The following is a 14,930-nucleotide window of genomic DNA, read 5'->3' as shown; positions in this document are numbered from 1 at the left end:
GCAGGGCTAGGGTTGGGATATTTAACTTAGGGCGCACCACCATTCGTTTTCGTGACGTTCATCTCCCACTCCTTCCTAGCCTCTACATCCAACCTCCACCATAAAACCCGCCGTTTTTTCCCTCCGCTCTCCTTCACCGCAAAACATTTTTTGCCTGCCCGGTCCAGGTCAGGCAGCGCAGAAACTATGGTAGGCATCATGTCTGCTCTTATTTTCTCCCTTTTGGCCCCATGGGACTAGCTGGTCACGCATCGCCTCATGTTTGCGCGTGCTGATCATCAGCCTTAAACCAGAGTTCCTCAACGGCCACCCCCTCGAGAAAGTCGTTTACTATCGACTGGGATAAGAGGGTCGATGAGGTCAAGGTTACCAAAACGTATGTTCTCTTCATTTTATTTTTGGTCCCATTTCTATGCCTGCACCCTATTCAAATGATGAATCATTCAAGTTGGGAATCTCTCTGAAATTACCATGTTAGAGAATATGTTAACTTGTTTCTGATACCTTACCCTCTTCATCCATTCCTTCTTTCCGTAATCAGTCGGGTATTATTGAGGCTAACCATCCAAAGTGATCTGAATGCCTTAGTCATGAACTATCTGGTCATAGAAGGTTATAATTCGGCAGCAGTTAAATTTGCTCAGGAAGCAAACATATCCCCGCAGATCGATCTAGAATCGATCCAGGAACGAGTGGAAATACGAAATGCTATACATCGAGGAGACATCCAATCTGCAAAAGAACGCATCAACGAATTAAATCCTGAGGTTAGTACAATCTAGATCAAACACTCTTATTCTCCGCTATGATTAAACACTGTTTCATGCACCACTCTCAGACCTTCGGGTCGGTGATGATAACCCGAACTCAAAAACTTCAGTCTTCAATATGAGCACATCTCCTCGCCTTCTTATTCTATACACCTCAAAATTAAACATTAAGTTGGTACTGACCGATTCAATTAAAATAGATATTAGACACGAATCCATCTTTACACTTCGCACTTCTTCGCCTCCAGCTGATTGAGTTGATCCGCAAATGCACTTCAGACCCAGATGGTGACATATCTGCGGCGCTTACCTTTGCTACAAACGAGCTGGCACCTCGAGCACCTAGCAACCCAGCGTTTCTAAAAGACCTCGAACGAACTATGGCTCTTCTGTGTTTCCCGCCTGCTAGTCTTGCTCCTCCTCTCGCGGGACTTATGGACCCGGCATTGAGGAAAGAGGTCGCCCGTAAAGTAAACGAGGCTATTCTCGAAGCACAGGGTGTGCAAAAAGAAGCCAGAATACGCCGTTTAGTAAGGCTGAGGGCATGGTCTGAACAAAGAATGCGGAGTGAAAAGAAAGATATTCCTCTAATGGACCTTGGTCTTGATCTGGGCCAGGCAGTAGATGAACCAATGGGTTCATGCCAGTGAGTTCCATGCGTAATACATAGATGATGACTGTACGAACTTTTCGTTTTCTTATGTCACTGGGCTGGTTTGGGGGTTTCTCGAATTAAAGGCTCGAATAGGCTGAGGGTGTTTGATCCTTCTCACCTCAAATACCCTTCGGCCTCTTAGTACTGGGTCGGCGTTGATTGTTTTTGTGTAGCGATATTAGTACAGGATGAACAATTTCAATATATCTTGATGAATCCTCGCTAAACAATCCTTTTTCTTCGCCTTGTAAAACACTCCATCAAACTACATGTAGGCTGGTTCACTTCAAGTTTTGAACATAAGAGTTCATGTGCCGGGTAACGCCTTAATTCTCGACTTGGGGCGCGACCGGCCTGTGCACACTGCCGTAATTTTTTCTGAAATTAGCGTGGTATTGCCTTCTTCGCGACACCTTACTTACCATGCGGCACATGCAGCTTTCGCTTTCCTTCATGATACCTGCTCAATTGTGACTTAAAATGGCACCCCCAGGCCTCTCCAGTAACTGGAAAATACTTCAACAGAAACTACAAAGTAGTGCGGCTTCAACGGACTCAACAGATACACCGCCAAAGCGAAAGACCGCCGTGACGGAGGATGCCCGAAAAAGTGTCAAAAAAATAAGGTCCAGTTTGTATGCGCAACACCTGTATTTATATTCTCCAATAATATATGCATACTTATTCTATGTTTAAAACAGGCCCGGAAGCAATAGCAAGGTGACGAAGAACCGTGATAGCAAGTTCACAGCTCGAAAAATGTCTGGTGCAGTAATAACTTCAACTACTGCAACTAAGAACTCTCTCTCATCATGGGCCGAAGACAATGATATCCCCGTCGCTGATATCGCACGGGCCTATAACCTCTCCACGACAGCCCCACAATCCACCAAGACGTCCGCCGAGGCAGTTGCCATCTCAGAGGCGGACCCATCAAGGTCAGTCGAACTCATCAACACCACCGGCAGTGATTATAGTTCTGGGGGAAGGGATTCTGATTACCAGGCCTACATAGGACAGAAGTGGGAAAATATGTCGCAATTGACTGCGAAATGGTTGGCGTTGGCGGGGCGGAGAACGAACGCAGTGCGCTAGCTCGAGTGTCAATTGTTAACTTCCACGGACATTTGGTAATGGATACTTTCGTGAAGCCGAAGGAACCAGTCACAGATTGGAGAACTTGGGTTTCCGGCGTCAGTCCTGCCAGTATGAAAACCGGTATGAACCCACAATCTCCTGCGAGGTTGTTTCCTCGTTGACGAATTGAAATATGGTAGCCATCACATTTGAGGAAGTTCAGCAGAAAGTATCGGATATTTTACATGACCGTATCCTTGTTGGGCATGCTGTTCACAACGATCTCGAGGCTCTTATGCTGTCACATCCTAAGCGCGATATCCGCGATACAAGCCGGCACCCGGCTTTCAGAAAGATGAGCCAAGGGAGAACGCCAGGGCTGAAAAAGCTCACGAAGGAGATACTGGGGTATGAGATTCAAGGCGGGGAGCATTCATCGGTACGTGACCTCTTATAAACCCGTGAAATTGAGTCAACCTAACAATATGACGACGGATAGATTGAAGATGCTCGAGCATGTATGAGTCTCTATAGACTACAGAAAGATTCTTTTGAGACCTTGCATGCAGCCAAATACCCAGGACATGCTAATAAACAAAGAGGGAAGGGAGCTAGCGGAAAGAAGAAGAAACAGAAGGCGTAGCTAAAATTGCTTGTACCTATCTGAGCTTTAATCATTATTTTTGTGTGCGATTATCATCTCATGATCGGAAAGAACCATTACTGTGCATATGATGCACCATTTCGCCCGATATATGCTAAAGGAAGACAATAAGATAGATGTAACTACAAGTAGAATTCTTGTTTAATTTACCCATGTAAACTTCAATTATCTAATTTTCTAGACTAGATCAAACACCATTCGTTGCGCAAGTAAATTTAATATCGTGCCAGTTAGGAAAATTTATTATTTATCGCCCACAAGATCTATTAATCATCCCCACATTTCAGGCTCGGTTTTATAATGGTATCCCCTCATAAAGTTCTGTAGCCCCTTCTCTTCCAACGCTGAAAATGATATCGTTCAACACCTTGCTCTTAAATCCGGCTTCACAATAGGTAAAATAATAAACCCATTTTCTTCTAAATACCTCCACATCGTCGTTCCTCATATTCGGATGCTGCTTCTTTAACGCAGGGGCTATTTGGGTATCAAATTTCTTCAGGAATTCCTCGCACCAAATCCGGAGTGTGCGAGTGTAATTCCCACCGATATTGTCTACAGATTCAAGGACAAGCTGGCCTGCAGAGCCCCTATTTATAGAGTTCACCAGCTGTGTATGGGAAGGTAGGTAGCCCCCTGGAAAGATGTATTTGCGAATGAAGTCATTGCCTTTAGCGTAGCTATCGGATCTCTAGAGTACAGGAATTAATTAATGTCCCTCAAGAATGGTAAGTAATTGAATGGGTATCTCTTACAGTTTCTGGCATAGTGATACACTGAAACACTGCGATCCCGCCGTCGGCCTTCAGAACCCGGTGTATGACCTCGAAATAGGTGTCCAAGTATTCCTTTCCAACAGCCTCTAACATCTCAATCGATACAACCTTATCGAACTTCTTTTTCGGCGCCTTCAACGCACGGTAGTCGCACAATAGCACTGTAATACTGTCTGCCAATCCTGCCTGTGCAATCCTTTTCTCTGCCAATGCTTTCTGCTCCACAGATAGTGTCAGACTAGTCACCTTACACCCTGTCCTCTTCACTGCCTCCATGGCAAAAGATCCCCAGCCTGTCCCAATCTCGAGAACATGGTCAGTGCTCTTAATTTTGGCGAGGCTAATGATTTTGTTCAGCTTCTTGTACTGCGCTGCTTCCAGGTTTGAGTCATTGGGAACGGAGGTGTCAAAGAGGGCACATGAGTATGTCATGTCAGGTGTGAGAAAAGCAGAAAACATGTTGTTGGAAATGTCGTAGTGTGCTGCCACATTGAGGAGTGAATTCGTCATTGTGTTTGTGGATCTTACGATGGAGGTCAAGGAATTGAACACCGTGGAGGAGATGGTATTTGCATTTGAAAGTTGGGCACGGTTTTTGATGAAGACCTATAAGAGGACTGTCAGCTTGGGAAGGTGGAAAGAAATTGGAAGTATTACAGTGAAGAAGGAACATAAGTCTGAACATTCAACTTCCCCGAGCATATAAGCTTCTGAAAATCCCTATTAATCTAGTCAATTTCCAACGACTAAAGATGACGATAAGTATATGTAAAAAAGGAGCGTACCATATCTGCAAATAAGAGCAGTCGGACCCAGAACATATCACTCTTAACCTCGAGATGACTCGATGGAGAACCGCCAGGGCCATACGAGAAAGTCTCTCCATCTTGGGTCTCGATGATAAGAGAGCCTGTCTCAATTCGTTCCAGCAGCATCAATATTGATCTTTTTGAGAGGCCTACGAGAGGGCCCCATGTCACACTGCCGATAGTAGAGGATATTGTTGAGAGAAGCTCCATTTCGAGAAATCGATTGATCACAGATGGAATTTAGAGTAGCTGTATGGGGATGGGAGGGAGGGAAGTAGGAAACTTATGACGAGAGAAGATGTAGGTTTTTGATTATCTACAACATGAAGAGAGGGTTTACATATTTATATATGTACTTGCTATATGTAGTTCACATTTCGTATGGAAACGGAAAGGGATCTATCCGGAGAGTTTGATAGTTCATACTCGTTAATTGATTCAAATTTCTTGATTGCATAATGGACGAGCATTGTACATGTACATGGTTTCGCGGTGTAATAGACCTCCGGGCTCTGTCTCTGTGAGCTTAACAGGACCCTTGCCGTTAGCTACGAAGTAGGCTCGTCCCCAACCCGTCTACCTTGCTGCTAAGTAGGGGATGGGTACGAGACTAGCTACGAAGTATGTAGAGTACATGTATGTAGCCAGGATGTAAGACACGAGCTATTAGGTACCCTCAACTCCTTCAATGGACTTATTATCCCTTCGCCTGCGCCAATTCTCATTGGATCATAGAGTTACTAGTAAATATTTCACTAGCAAAGAAGCTCTCATATGGTAGGGGAGAATCTAGTGTTGAAATCCCAGCAAGGGACCACATTTAAATTACTTACGATCACTTTTGTAGAATCAATGACGTCTATTCTCAATTTCTATCGTGACCGGGCCCTCCAGAGCCAGGGCTGTTCAAGTGCGCTATTGATTCTAGATAGTAGGTCTGAAGCCCTTTAACAGTAACCTAAAATGATTGTCGATGCGTTCAAACGGTTTAGTCCCTTCATGTCAAAGTCTATGCAGTCTTTTGTACCTAGATCACACGGTTTTTTATTGATGTCGACATTTATTTACGATCTGAAGCGTGTTTGTATGTTCCGCTTATCGACGCAGGAAATGATTGTAATAGGGTTAGGGGGCCACAAGCAGGGGTGTATTAGAATATCAGGTTGGCATGTGCACGCCTCAGAGAACCCTGCCCAGATCTCTTATGCAACGCTAAAGCATCGGTTCTGCAGATACTGGGGTGCCACTATACCTATTCGCAGCAGAGTAGGTACAGTACTGAGCTCACTGCCTAACTAGTTCATGTGTCTAACAATTTCTGGTATTGACAACCCTGGTTGGTTATTAAGTAGTAGATACATATACCTAGAGTATCACTTGATATGGTTTTTGGGCTTGATAATTACTTATGTAGAGTACACATGAGAAGCATCAAGGGTGCATACATACATATGATTGATAAGTCTTACTCTCGGTTGACCTATCGCTGCTGCATCACAACGAAATTCTTAGATTTCAAGAGTTGGTAACTGCATACATCAATTCCGAACATAAATACCCCTATCTTGATGAATGTTATACAGTTATGTACTAGGTCAGTTGAGTTTATATATACATGTATCTTATATACACACCTTAAGTCCATGGCCATGAACCGCGTCGACTATCGATAACGATCCAGCTAGATGATTGGGTTATATATATGTAGTTGTGATTATAACGGCACCAAATGTAGTCTCGTTCCCAGACTTTTGTCACTTCACTCGTTGCTTTGGGCACGAGGCTACATGTAGTGTCAAACATTATTTCCTACCATGTCGGAGGTTCCACAGCACAAGACATGTCATGTCGTCCCTTGATACTTACTTCGGGTGTCGCATTAAATACTTTTTGATTTACTGATCATGACTAGTAAGTATACCCTTTAATGAGTACTGTATATCCAAAGGATTATTATATTAAGCTTGTTAGCTAGCAGCTAGTGGTTGAATCATAGCCTATCACTCATCTTTACTAGTGCCCAAATTTCCAAACAGTACATTCTTTTTTTTCCTTTTTCTTTTTTCTTTTTTTTTTAATTCATTAATTGCATGCAACCTTTACAGTTATGGCAATCAAACCGTACATATATTTCTTCGGCAGATCATTAATCGGATGAACTCTCGAGACCATTTACTATGGGGCGGTAAATGTGTCAAAAGTAATTTTACCAACGGTAGTAAATTATTTTACCACCGGTGGTGAAAATAAAACCAGTATTTATACCTATAATGTTAATTTTTATGATAAAAGCGAGACCTTTTGGCCAAAAGGGGCCATATAATGCCAATATATATGAAAATTGTCCACCGATGGGGAATCTCACCATCGGTGGCGGTATTTCACCACCGGTGGGAAATTTTCATAAGTTTTGGCATTAATGATTGAACATTTACTTATTTAGTATAGCGCAGCATAAAGACCGAAACTCAGTGTTTATACCGGTGGAAATGTACTAATGTAGGATAGCATGCAGATACAATGACTGAAATTCAGTGCTTATACCACCGGTGGTAAATAATTTACTACCGTTGGTAAGGTTGCTTTTGGCACATTTACCGCTCCATAATTTACTGTGTTGGGCGTTAAGAACATTTTATCCGTGTTCCTATTTATACCTGTAAATTTTTCTTGTTTGATTTGGGGTGTTCTTTTCGACTACTAGATATAATATACGTATGTATGTAGATTAATTAGGCGTTAATTTTTGTTCAACGTCGAATACTGCATAATATTGGACCCTCCGGATCGCGGAGCCACTGGTGTTTTTTTACTTTCATTCATATCTCCTATAGCTAGCTCTTCACCATGGCCAGAAAATTTAATTAATGCTCCTTCCGTTATCTATCAGACCGCTGGCTGGTGTGTTGTACATAGTGCTGATATTATAGTAGACAAATGTATAAAATCGAGATTTAAGAGTTACAAGATTTATTCCTCTAGCCAAACAACTTCTTCCTCCTCACCATTCGCTCCACTACCCTTAGCTGTTTCCAAATCCTTCATCTCCTTCTCCCCCACAATTTTACAATCACAGATGCCTTGGAACTCAATCAACCCATCGCTATTTAACTTTTCAAGCGCAGCCTCACTTGCACAAATTCTTGCAGCTTTCGCAGATGGTCCTTTCCCAAACGCGAATACCTTGCTATGGATCAAAATCCCGGTGAGAATAAAGTACTCTTCTTCAGTCCTGATTTGCTCACTTTCGTAACCCCAATTGGTGCAACCCAGGTCTGTCATGCGCTGGGTTAGGAAGGTGGTCGGGTGTTGGCCAGCAAAATCTGGAAGGCAATGTCAGCGCTTGGATATAGAGACAAAACAGACTAGGGAGTACTCTTACTATCATAAATAGTCATGTCAACGAAGTATGGAAGGATGAAATCAGAGACGAATTTTTCAACTATCTGGTAATTGAATTCGGAATCGACAAATAAGGCACCGATAAATGCCTCGAGGATATCAGGTAGAGCCTTTGGTGGCGGGCTTACTGATGTCCAGAAGTCAACTGCTCCGTTCGATTTCTCTTTGGCCTCTGTGATTTCTATCGCATAGTCTCGAATCGCAATATCTAAATGCTGGCCAACCCTCTTAAGTTTTCGATGAAAGCCCATTACGACAGAAACGGCACCGAGAAACTTATTTGAAACCATAGCCATCTTTACAAGATTAGTACTCCGGGAACATAATATATACGAGTAGAGTAAACCTACTTTATGCTCGGTCAACCATTGGGGATCTGCCTCTGGATATTTATTAAAGATATACTGTACACACACCAGATCCAGTAGAGAATCTCCTAAAAACTCCAGCCTCTGGTAGCATGGCACCTTCTCCCAAGAGTAAGGATTACTTGAATGTGTGAACGCAGACACAAGTAACTTTGGGGATTGAAATTTATAGCCAATCTGTTTCTCAATATCCCTTGCTAATTTTATCTGTGAAGCAGAGGGTAGAGCAGTCTGGTATCCAGGTTTGGTATATCCTTTGTAGTAATCGGCCCATTCTTTCTGCTGGTGTTCTGGTGTTTGTAAGATGGCAGTTACCATTTGGGTAGCGCCATCAAGGCCTTTGTCGATGATTGCTGCTCCTATCAAGGCCTCGCATACATCGGAAATAGATTTGTCGGCGAGCCTATGTAGACTGCCTGGCTTACTAATTTTCTTACCAGTGCCCTTTCCTAAAATCTGTTTCATGGTGGCTGGATACCACCAGCGACGCGAGAATCCCTCCGTTTGGATATAAGTTGGCAGGTTGATTCGTTTGGCTTTTTCAAATAGGTGCTGGTTGCAAACGAGTAACATACGTTTAACGTGCAACTGATACTCGTCGTTCTCATGATTTTCCGCAAAAAGACTAACGGAAGATGCCTTAAAAAAGCAAGGATTAGTAGCTAAATTTCCACAACATAAAAGAAGTATCAACACTTACCACTTTCAAGAAACAATCTCCCAAAAACTCTAAGCGCTCATAATTATTTCCCATTCCTTTCCTTGGATTCACTTGATCTTTATTATGTTCATGAGAATTATCAGAATCCTTTGTGATAGCCTCTAAAGCCAGCCTAAGATCCAAGTCTTCCATCCCTAGTAGTTTGCAGACGTCCCAAGCATGAAGGTATGCATCGATTCTAGTGCTGATAGACGGAAATATCATGGCCATATGTATAACATGACACGGTATCTAAAATTATGTTAATTGACATGAAGGTGTTTAGCAAGAATTATAAGCCTATACCATAGAAACTTGAAAAGCCGAAGGGCAGATCCAAGCTTCGGTACCCGTATTTGCATCCTTCTCACTAGGGGGGTCCAAGTAATTCAGCCGATGCAGCAGTCGGTCAGCTACCAGTACAGGCTCTGTCTCTGGGATTTTCCATTTTATGCCCTTCCATTTTGCAGCACCCTTTTTCCCAGCATTATACGAGTAGTCAAGTATACTGGAGATTGTCGATCCATGAGGCATTTGCATTGGAACAGGATCCTTGGGGCTTAGCGTCGGATCACAATCATAGACAATAAAACGTCTACTCCGCTGCCTTCTATCCACAAGAAACCTATCAACGAAGTTATTGATTGGTGTTTTGTCATTCCACTCTAACTGTAGGGTGGACATGATGTATGTCATCATTTCCCAGTCAAGTACATCATCAGCTAAGGTTTCCTCATTCCACTCTCCACTTTTGCACGGTGAGATCCAATATGGAAACGTCGAGTCGTCTTGCTCAAAGAGCTTATTGAATAAGTCGTAGAACAAACGTATGGTGAACCTGCTAAGTAATTCAAGTTTCTGAACCGTTACGTCCAAGGGCTTATTTAGACGTAATGAAATAACATCTGAAAGGGCACCTCTATCGGAATATATAGGAAAGCTTGGAATATTAGGAAGCTTTTCCCTGGTAGCGATAGCTATTGGCAGAAGCCGTTCATTGATCTCCTGTTGATTGGATAAAAGAAATACAGTTACCCAAACCTGTGGAGGAGGTGTGCTATCTTTGATTGTCCAGAATGTGGGTTTCTCTTTCGATGCATAATTTTGAGTCTTGCTGGAATCCAAGGCCAAGTGTGCATTGGCCATCTTTGGAATATCCCTCATTCTATATTTTGGGAGGAGGTGAGCATTCAGATGTTCTCTAGCTCTGAGTTGTAAGCAAGCTTCGAATGCAGCGGCTCTTTTTGCTCCAGCTTTGGTAGTCATGACTGTGCCCTCAACGCAAGTGATTGGCGATGCAGCAGGGAGTAATAATTCACAGATATACGACCTATCTCCAAGATGGCGAACTTTATAGATAGGTGGAGACAAATCTTCGCCATCATGAGGCTATTATACTATTCTCAGCATGGCCACAACCTGGGGAGGTATTTTAGAACTCACCAAGCTACCAAGATAATGTCCCATAATTTGCATTGCAGACGAAAAGGTTAGCTTCGCACCGCTCTCTGGCTCGATGTAAATACGATCGCTTTCATCAAGGAGATGTTCGCTATTGGGTGGTTCGTTAAGTAACCTATCTTCCGGAAGGCTTTGACAAAAGGTTCGCATGATCCCCTCTGCGCTTCGTACGTCGCCGAGAATTCTCCTATGCTCTTCGTTGCCGGCCTCCAACATATGAATATAGCGAGATTTTGAATGACGTGCTCGTCCTCTCGACTGGATATATTGAATCATCGTGGTATATAGATCAAATCTATTTCTAAGTTAGCTTCTAGAAAAGGACTATAGGGACAATGTAGGTTGAGAGTGACTGCGGGAACCACGTCACTAACCTAATAATCAAACTACAATCTGGTATATCCAAGCCCTCCTCCGCCACCGAAGTAGCAATGAGACAGTTCAATTTACCCCTCCTGAACTGGCTTACAGTTACCATTTGCTGTCTGAAAGTGACATTCTCATCACCGGCACCGGAAGAACTTGATCCAATAAGGATACCAAGTTTCATATACTGGCTCCCGACTTCCTTCAATAGTGCAGCTAGAACACGAGCAGTGTATCGTCTACTGACAAAAATGATACATTTGTTGTTGTTTTCTTCGGCATACACATGTCTAAGGAACCGATGCAGTAGAACTACCTTTGAGCTTAAATCACTGGTCTCTGGATCCGGAGTGTCAAAAACATGATTCTGAACATCCATCTTTGCTTCCCGGAGGAGTTGTATATCCTTTTCGATAAGATCGAGACCATTCTGACTACTTTGGCGATTCGCATTTCGTTCCTCTTTACGTTTGAGTTTGCGGTATTCTTGCTCAGACAGTGCAAATCTCCATACTTGATCTGCACACCAAGGGCCGAGTTCGGAAGCACACTGCTTGGAGAACGCAAATATCTTTCCGAAGGATTCGTATTTACCATATTTGCTGTAGAGTTTTGAGCAGAGCTGGGTTTGAAATGGAGCTTGAAGCTTGACGTATGCTGCAACCTCCTCTTTAGGGCGGTTAACAGAGCTCTGGAGCAGCATCAGGTCACTTGCAGTTGTAATTTTGCTGTGAAGAAGTTCTTCAAGCTCTCTATTTTAAACATAAGGAATTAGATTAAAACAGTTATTTAGGATTGGAGTACTTACAAGGCAGCCTGAACAACATCAACTCGTGCGTCAACTGGTGAAGCAGTCATCCCGAAGATTTTCGGTCTCTTATCTTCAGGCTCACATATATAGAAATCTTTAATTATCCGTGCATATACATGCCTTTTCTTTGCGTGATGCGCCTCATCAAAGCAAAGAAGATTTATATCTTCCATCTTGATAAATGCATGCGTGAGGCAATTGTAAAGCACATCTGCCGTCATGACAATTACCTGCTCATCATCAAGAATTTTATCCCAAATATCTTTTTTCCAGAGATCAACTCCCATGTCACCACAGTACTTGCCAATCTTTGCATCGATATTGCAATTCAAAACTGCTGCCTGCTGAAAAACAAGTGTTACACAGTCAACAAGAAAAAAGCTGACACGGCGGTGACGGCCAAGCATACGAGATTCAAGCTCTTGGTCAACCATATGTCGGATTAAAAGACAGGCAATAAGGGTTTTGCCGGAGCCTGTATCGAGCACTGCGATGGTATTTCGTTCCTTGGCAATTTCGAAAAGCTCCATTTGATATTCACGAGGGTCCGAGATGATGAATTTGTGAGATGTAATCATTGCTCTCGCGGACATTTTTTCCTCATCCTGTTGATGACGTTCAATTATTGCTTCGATTTGGATTTCTTTAGATTTCTCTTCGCACCTGGTATACATTAATGCCATACTATCGCGGGACACCAGAGGGCAGTTTAACCAACCATTTAGCAAATTCTCCTTGGCGCATTCGACGCCTAGCAGTTACGCGTTTTGTATATGGCTTATGGCTAACGAGCACGATATCATTGAGATTTCCTAAAGCTTGAATCTCCGCATTTTCTTCGTTTTCATTTTTATCGCCTCCTGAAGATGTGCGATTAGAATCTTCATCCACTATATCCAAGGAATCCGGTAAGGATTGACCTGCGGCTTCTTTAAACCCCAAAGGTTCCCCGAAACCGCTTCCGGAGGCTGTTGTTGACATCGATATAGAAGACCCCTCCTCAATTCCTGAATGGTTCTTGAAATGCAGATTGCCACTGATGTCGATATTTGGTACTTCCCTTGGTTGGATAAGATGTTCCGTTGATTGTTGTTCCTGTAGCATTTCTTTGGGCGATGAATCGTGGCTAAGCTTAGACCGATCTTGGTTGGGAGTCTCAGTCGCAATATCTTTTGAACTGACCGCTCCGTTATTGCTACCTTTACTAACTTTTTGAGCAATAGCAGCGAATCTAGATTCTGTAACGAAGGAGTAGCCTGCGCCTCCTAGAACCGGGCCACCGACTTCTGGAGAGATATTTTTCTCACCATCCAAACCAGAATCCAACCCAGAGCCAGAGAGTTCCTTAGCAGGCGGCGCCGAACTCTGCCGGGGAAATACCTTAGTTTCAGGTCTGCATTTCAATACACTAAGAGAGATTGGAGCCGCTTCTTTCTGATTGAATGTAGAGCTTGGTCCCCTCTGCTGAGAAGGCTGTACCAAGCTTTGGGTCTTTTTTTGGTTGATTTCTAAATGAAGTTCGGAAGCAGGAGCTTTCTCGGAAAAATAATTGGATGTTTGTGGGTATGGGTTCATAATGACAGGATTTTTGGGTATCACGTAAGATCCAGACGTTGAAGCAGTACCAAAACTCGAAATTGGACTTTTCACTTCGTTCTGGGGGTTGTAAGAGCGTTTAATATCCTGTCTCGACGGGAAGTTGAGATCAGGAGTCGGAATGATAGAGGGACCGATTCTATTAGACGCTAAAAAACGTCCTTTAGAACTAGGTTGAGGAGACCTTTTGGAATGGCCGGTTTTGTGGTTTATTCGAGATGAGGTCGAATCACAGTACTCGGGGCTTAGTACCTTATTGTTTTGAGTGTTAGTGAAAATATCGTTTATCCCCGACTCCAATTCGGAGTCACAAAGGGTATCACAAGCTCTGGTTGGCGCAACGTTTATTGGTGTTTCACTACCATTGGGTATTGAAACTTTCACTGAGCCCCGAGATCCAACATCGAGGCCTCGGAGTTTCTGGGGAAACGGCCCACTCGTCGAGACAGCTCCCTGATCGTGTAGATTCTGAGAACTCATTGTACTCATAATTTTAAACATATCTAACGGCTTTAAAGAAAGGAAATCGACGTTTTTCTTGGACTCGGTTTGCTCAAGCGAAGGGTTATCATGTGCAAACATAGTGCCTGGGCTGCCTAGTTGATTGGAAGTTGATTCCATTTCAAAAAGATACCGAGACCCGAGGAGGGAATCAACACAGGAAGGTCAATGGACAGTAGCTAAGGTATGGTGAATGCTTGATGCTGGGTGCTGGGTGCTTGGTGCTGGGTGCTGGATGCTGGATGCTGGATGCTGAGTTGTGGTGGTTGTTGTGATGGCGGTTGTAGACCAAAGTTGGGAGGTAGACAATCTCACATCCAAGTAATTCTGGGTGGGTTTTATATTAGAATCGATTAGTTTACCCGAGCTGAAGAGTGACAACCGAAAAAAAAATCAGCGTTAAGGCCATCAACGCTTAACGTAGCAACTGATTGGCGCAAATAATCCATGCTTCTTGGTTTATGTCATAGAATTAAGCCTTTTAGGAGAACTAATAATATTACTAGCCTCTGCGGTAAATTCCGTGTATATTAAAGAAGGTTAATCGGTGTAGAAGACCCTTCATTAATCCTTAATATAGCATAGGCCTAGCACCGATCTTCTATATCAGCGTTTATAAGGTATCTTGGCCAAATCTGCAGTACGTCATGTACATGTAGTGAAAAGAATTAACCAGAACCAGTCTCCGTTTTCTAGAGATGTACTTTAATGAGCACATACGTGTGAGTTCCCTCCGTTTCAATAAGCCGCATAATACCGTAGCGATACAGAATCGAATTCAATTGACATCCTAGAGATCGTACATTTACATAAACCCAATAGACACAGCAGTATTGATTATACCAACCTTCTTGGTAGTACTGTACATGTACATGCAGCACACTAGTACTCGTGGTATGGCGCTATGTACTACACGTAATATACATACATGTATGTATCACTTTTTATAGAGACAAGGGGCGTAGGGATGGTTT

General features: G+C 43.0%; 4 protein-coding genes across 4 annotated transcripts; 2 read left to right on the top strand and 2 right to left on the bottom strand.

Moving 5' to 3' along the window:
* Positions 1 to 186: 186 nt before the first annotated feature.
* On the top strand, positions 187 to 1,420 carry H6S33_009684 (uncharacterized protein; the record flags this gene model as incomplete). The annotated part of the gene is made up of 4 exons (XM_044841106.1): positions 187 to 189; positions 294 to 376; positions 572 to 767; positions 971 to 1,420. The coding sequence occupies 4 exons, from the start codon at positions 187 to 189 to the stop codon at positions 1,418 to 1,420; spliced, it is 732 nt and encodes a 243-aa protein (XP_044698499.1).
* Positions 1,421 to 1,905: 485 nt separating this feature from the next.
* Positions 1,906 to 3,145, top strand: H6S33_009683 (uncharacterized protein; the record flags this gene model as incomplete). The annotated part of the gene is made up of 5 exons (XM_044841105.1): positions 1,906 to 2,060; positions 2,127 to 2,363; positions 2,441 to 2,643; positions 2,703 to 2,941; positions 3,002 to 3,145. 5 exons carry the CDS (start codon positions 1,906 to 1,908, stop codon positions 3,143 to 3,145), a joined length of 978 nt encoding a protein of 325 aa, XP_044698498.1.
* A 316-nt stretch (positions 3,146 to 3,461) lies between these two features.
* H6S33_009682 (uncharacterized protein) lies at positions 3,462 to 4,961 on the bottom strand (the record flags this gene model as incomplete). Its single annotated transcript, XM_044841104.1, has 4 exons — positions 3,462 to 3,857; positions 3,922 to 4,548; positions 4,600 to 4,662; positions 4,728 to 4,961. The coding sequence occupies 4 exons, from the start codon at positions 4,959 to 4,961 to the stop codon at positions 3,462 to 3,464; spliced, it is 1,320 nt and encodes a 439-aa protein (XP_044698497.1).
* Positions 4,962 to 7,721: 2,760 nt separating this feature from the next.
* On the bottom strand, positions 7,722 to 14,037 carry H6S33_009681 (uncharacterized protein; the record flags this gene model as incomplete). Its single annotated transcript, XM_044841103.1, has 10 exons — positions 7,722 to 8,074; positions 8,134 to 8,449; positions 8,504 to 9,160; positions 9,222 to 9,473; positions 9,528 to 10,610; positions 10,665 to 10,977; positions 11,057 to 11,800; positions 11,857 to 12,522; positions 12,578 to 12,719; positions 12,780 to 14,037. The coding sequence occupies 10 exons, from the start codon at positions 14,035 to 14,037 to the stop codon at positions 7,722 to 7,724; spliced, it is 5,784 nt and encodes a 1,927-aa protein (XP_044698496.1).
* Positions 14,038 to 14,930: the final 893 nt, after the last annotated feature.

The sequence above is a fragment of the Morchella sextelata genome, assembly GCF_020137385.1.
Source record: "Morchella sextelata strain SCLS chromosome Unknown scls_3, whole genome shotgun sequence".
In the NCBI taxonomy this organism is placed as follows: Eukaryota; Fungi; Ascomycota; class Pezizomycetes; order Pezizales; family Morchellaceae; genus Morchella; species Morchella sextelata.
The sequence above is the reverse complement of the archived record's forward strand: the minus strand, read 5'-3'. Positions and strand labels throughout refer to the sequence as shown.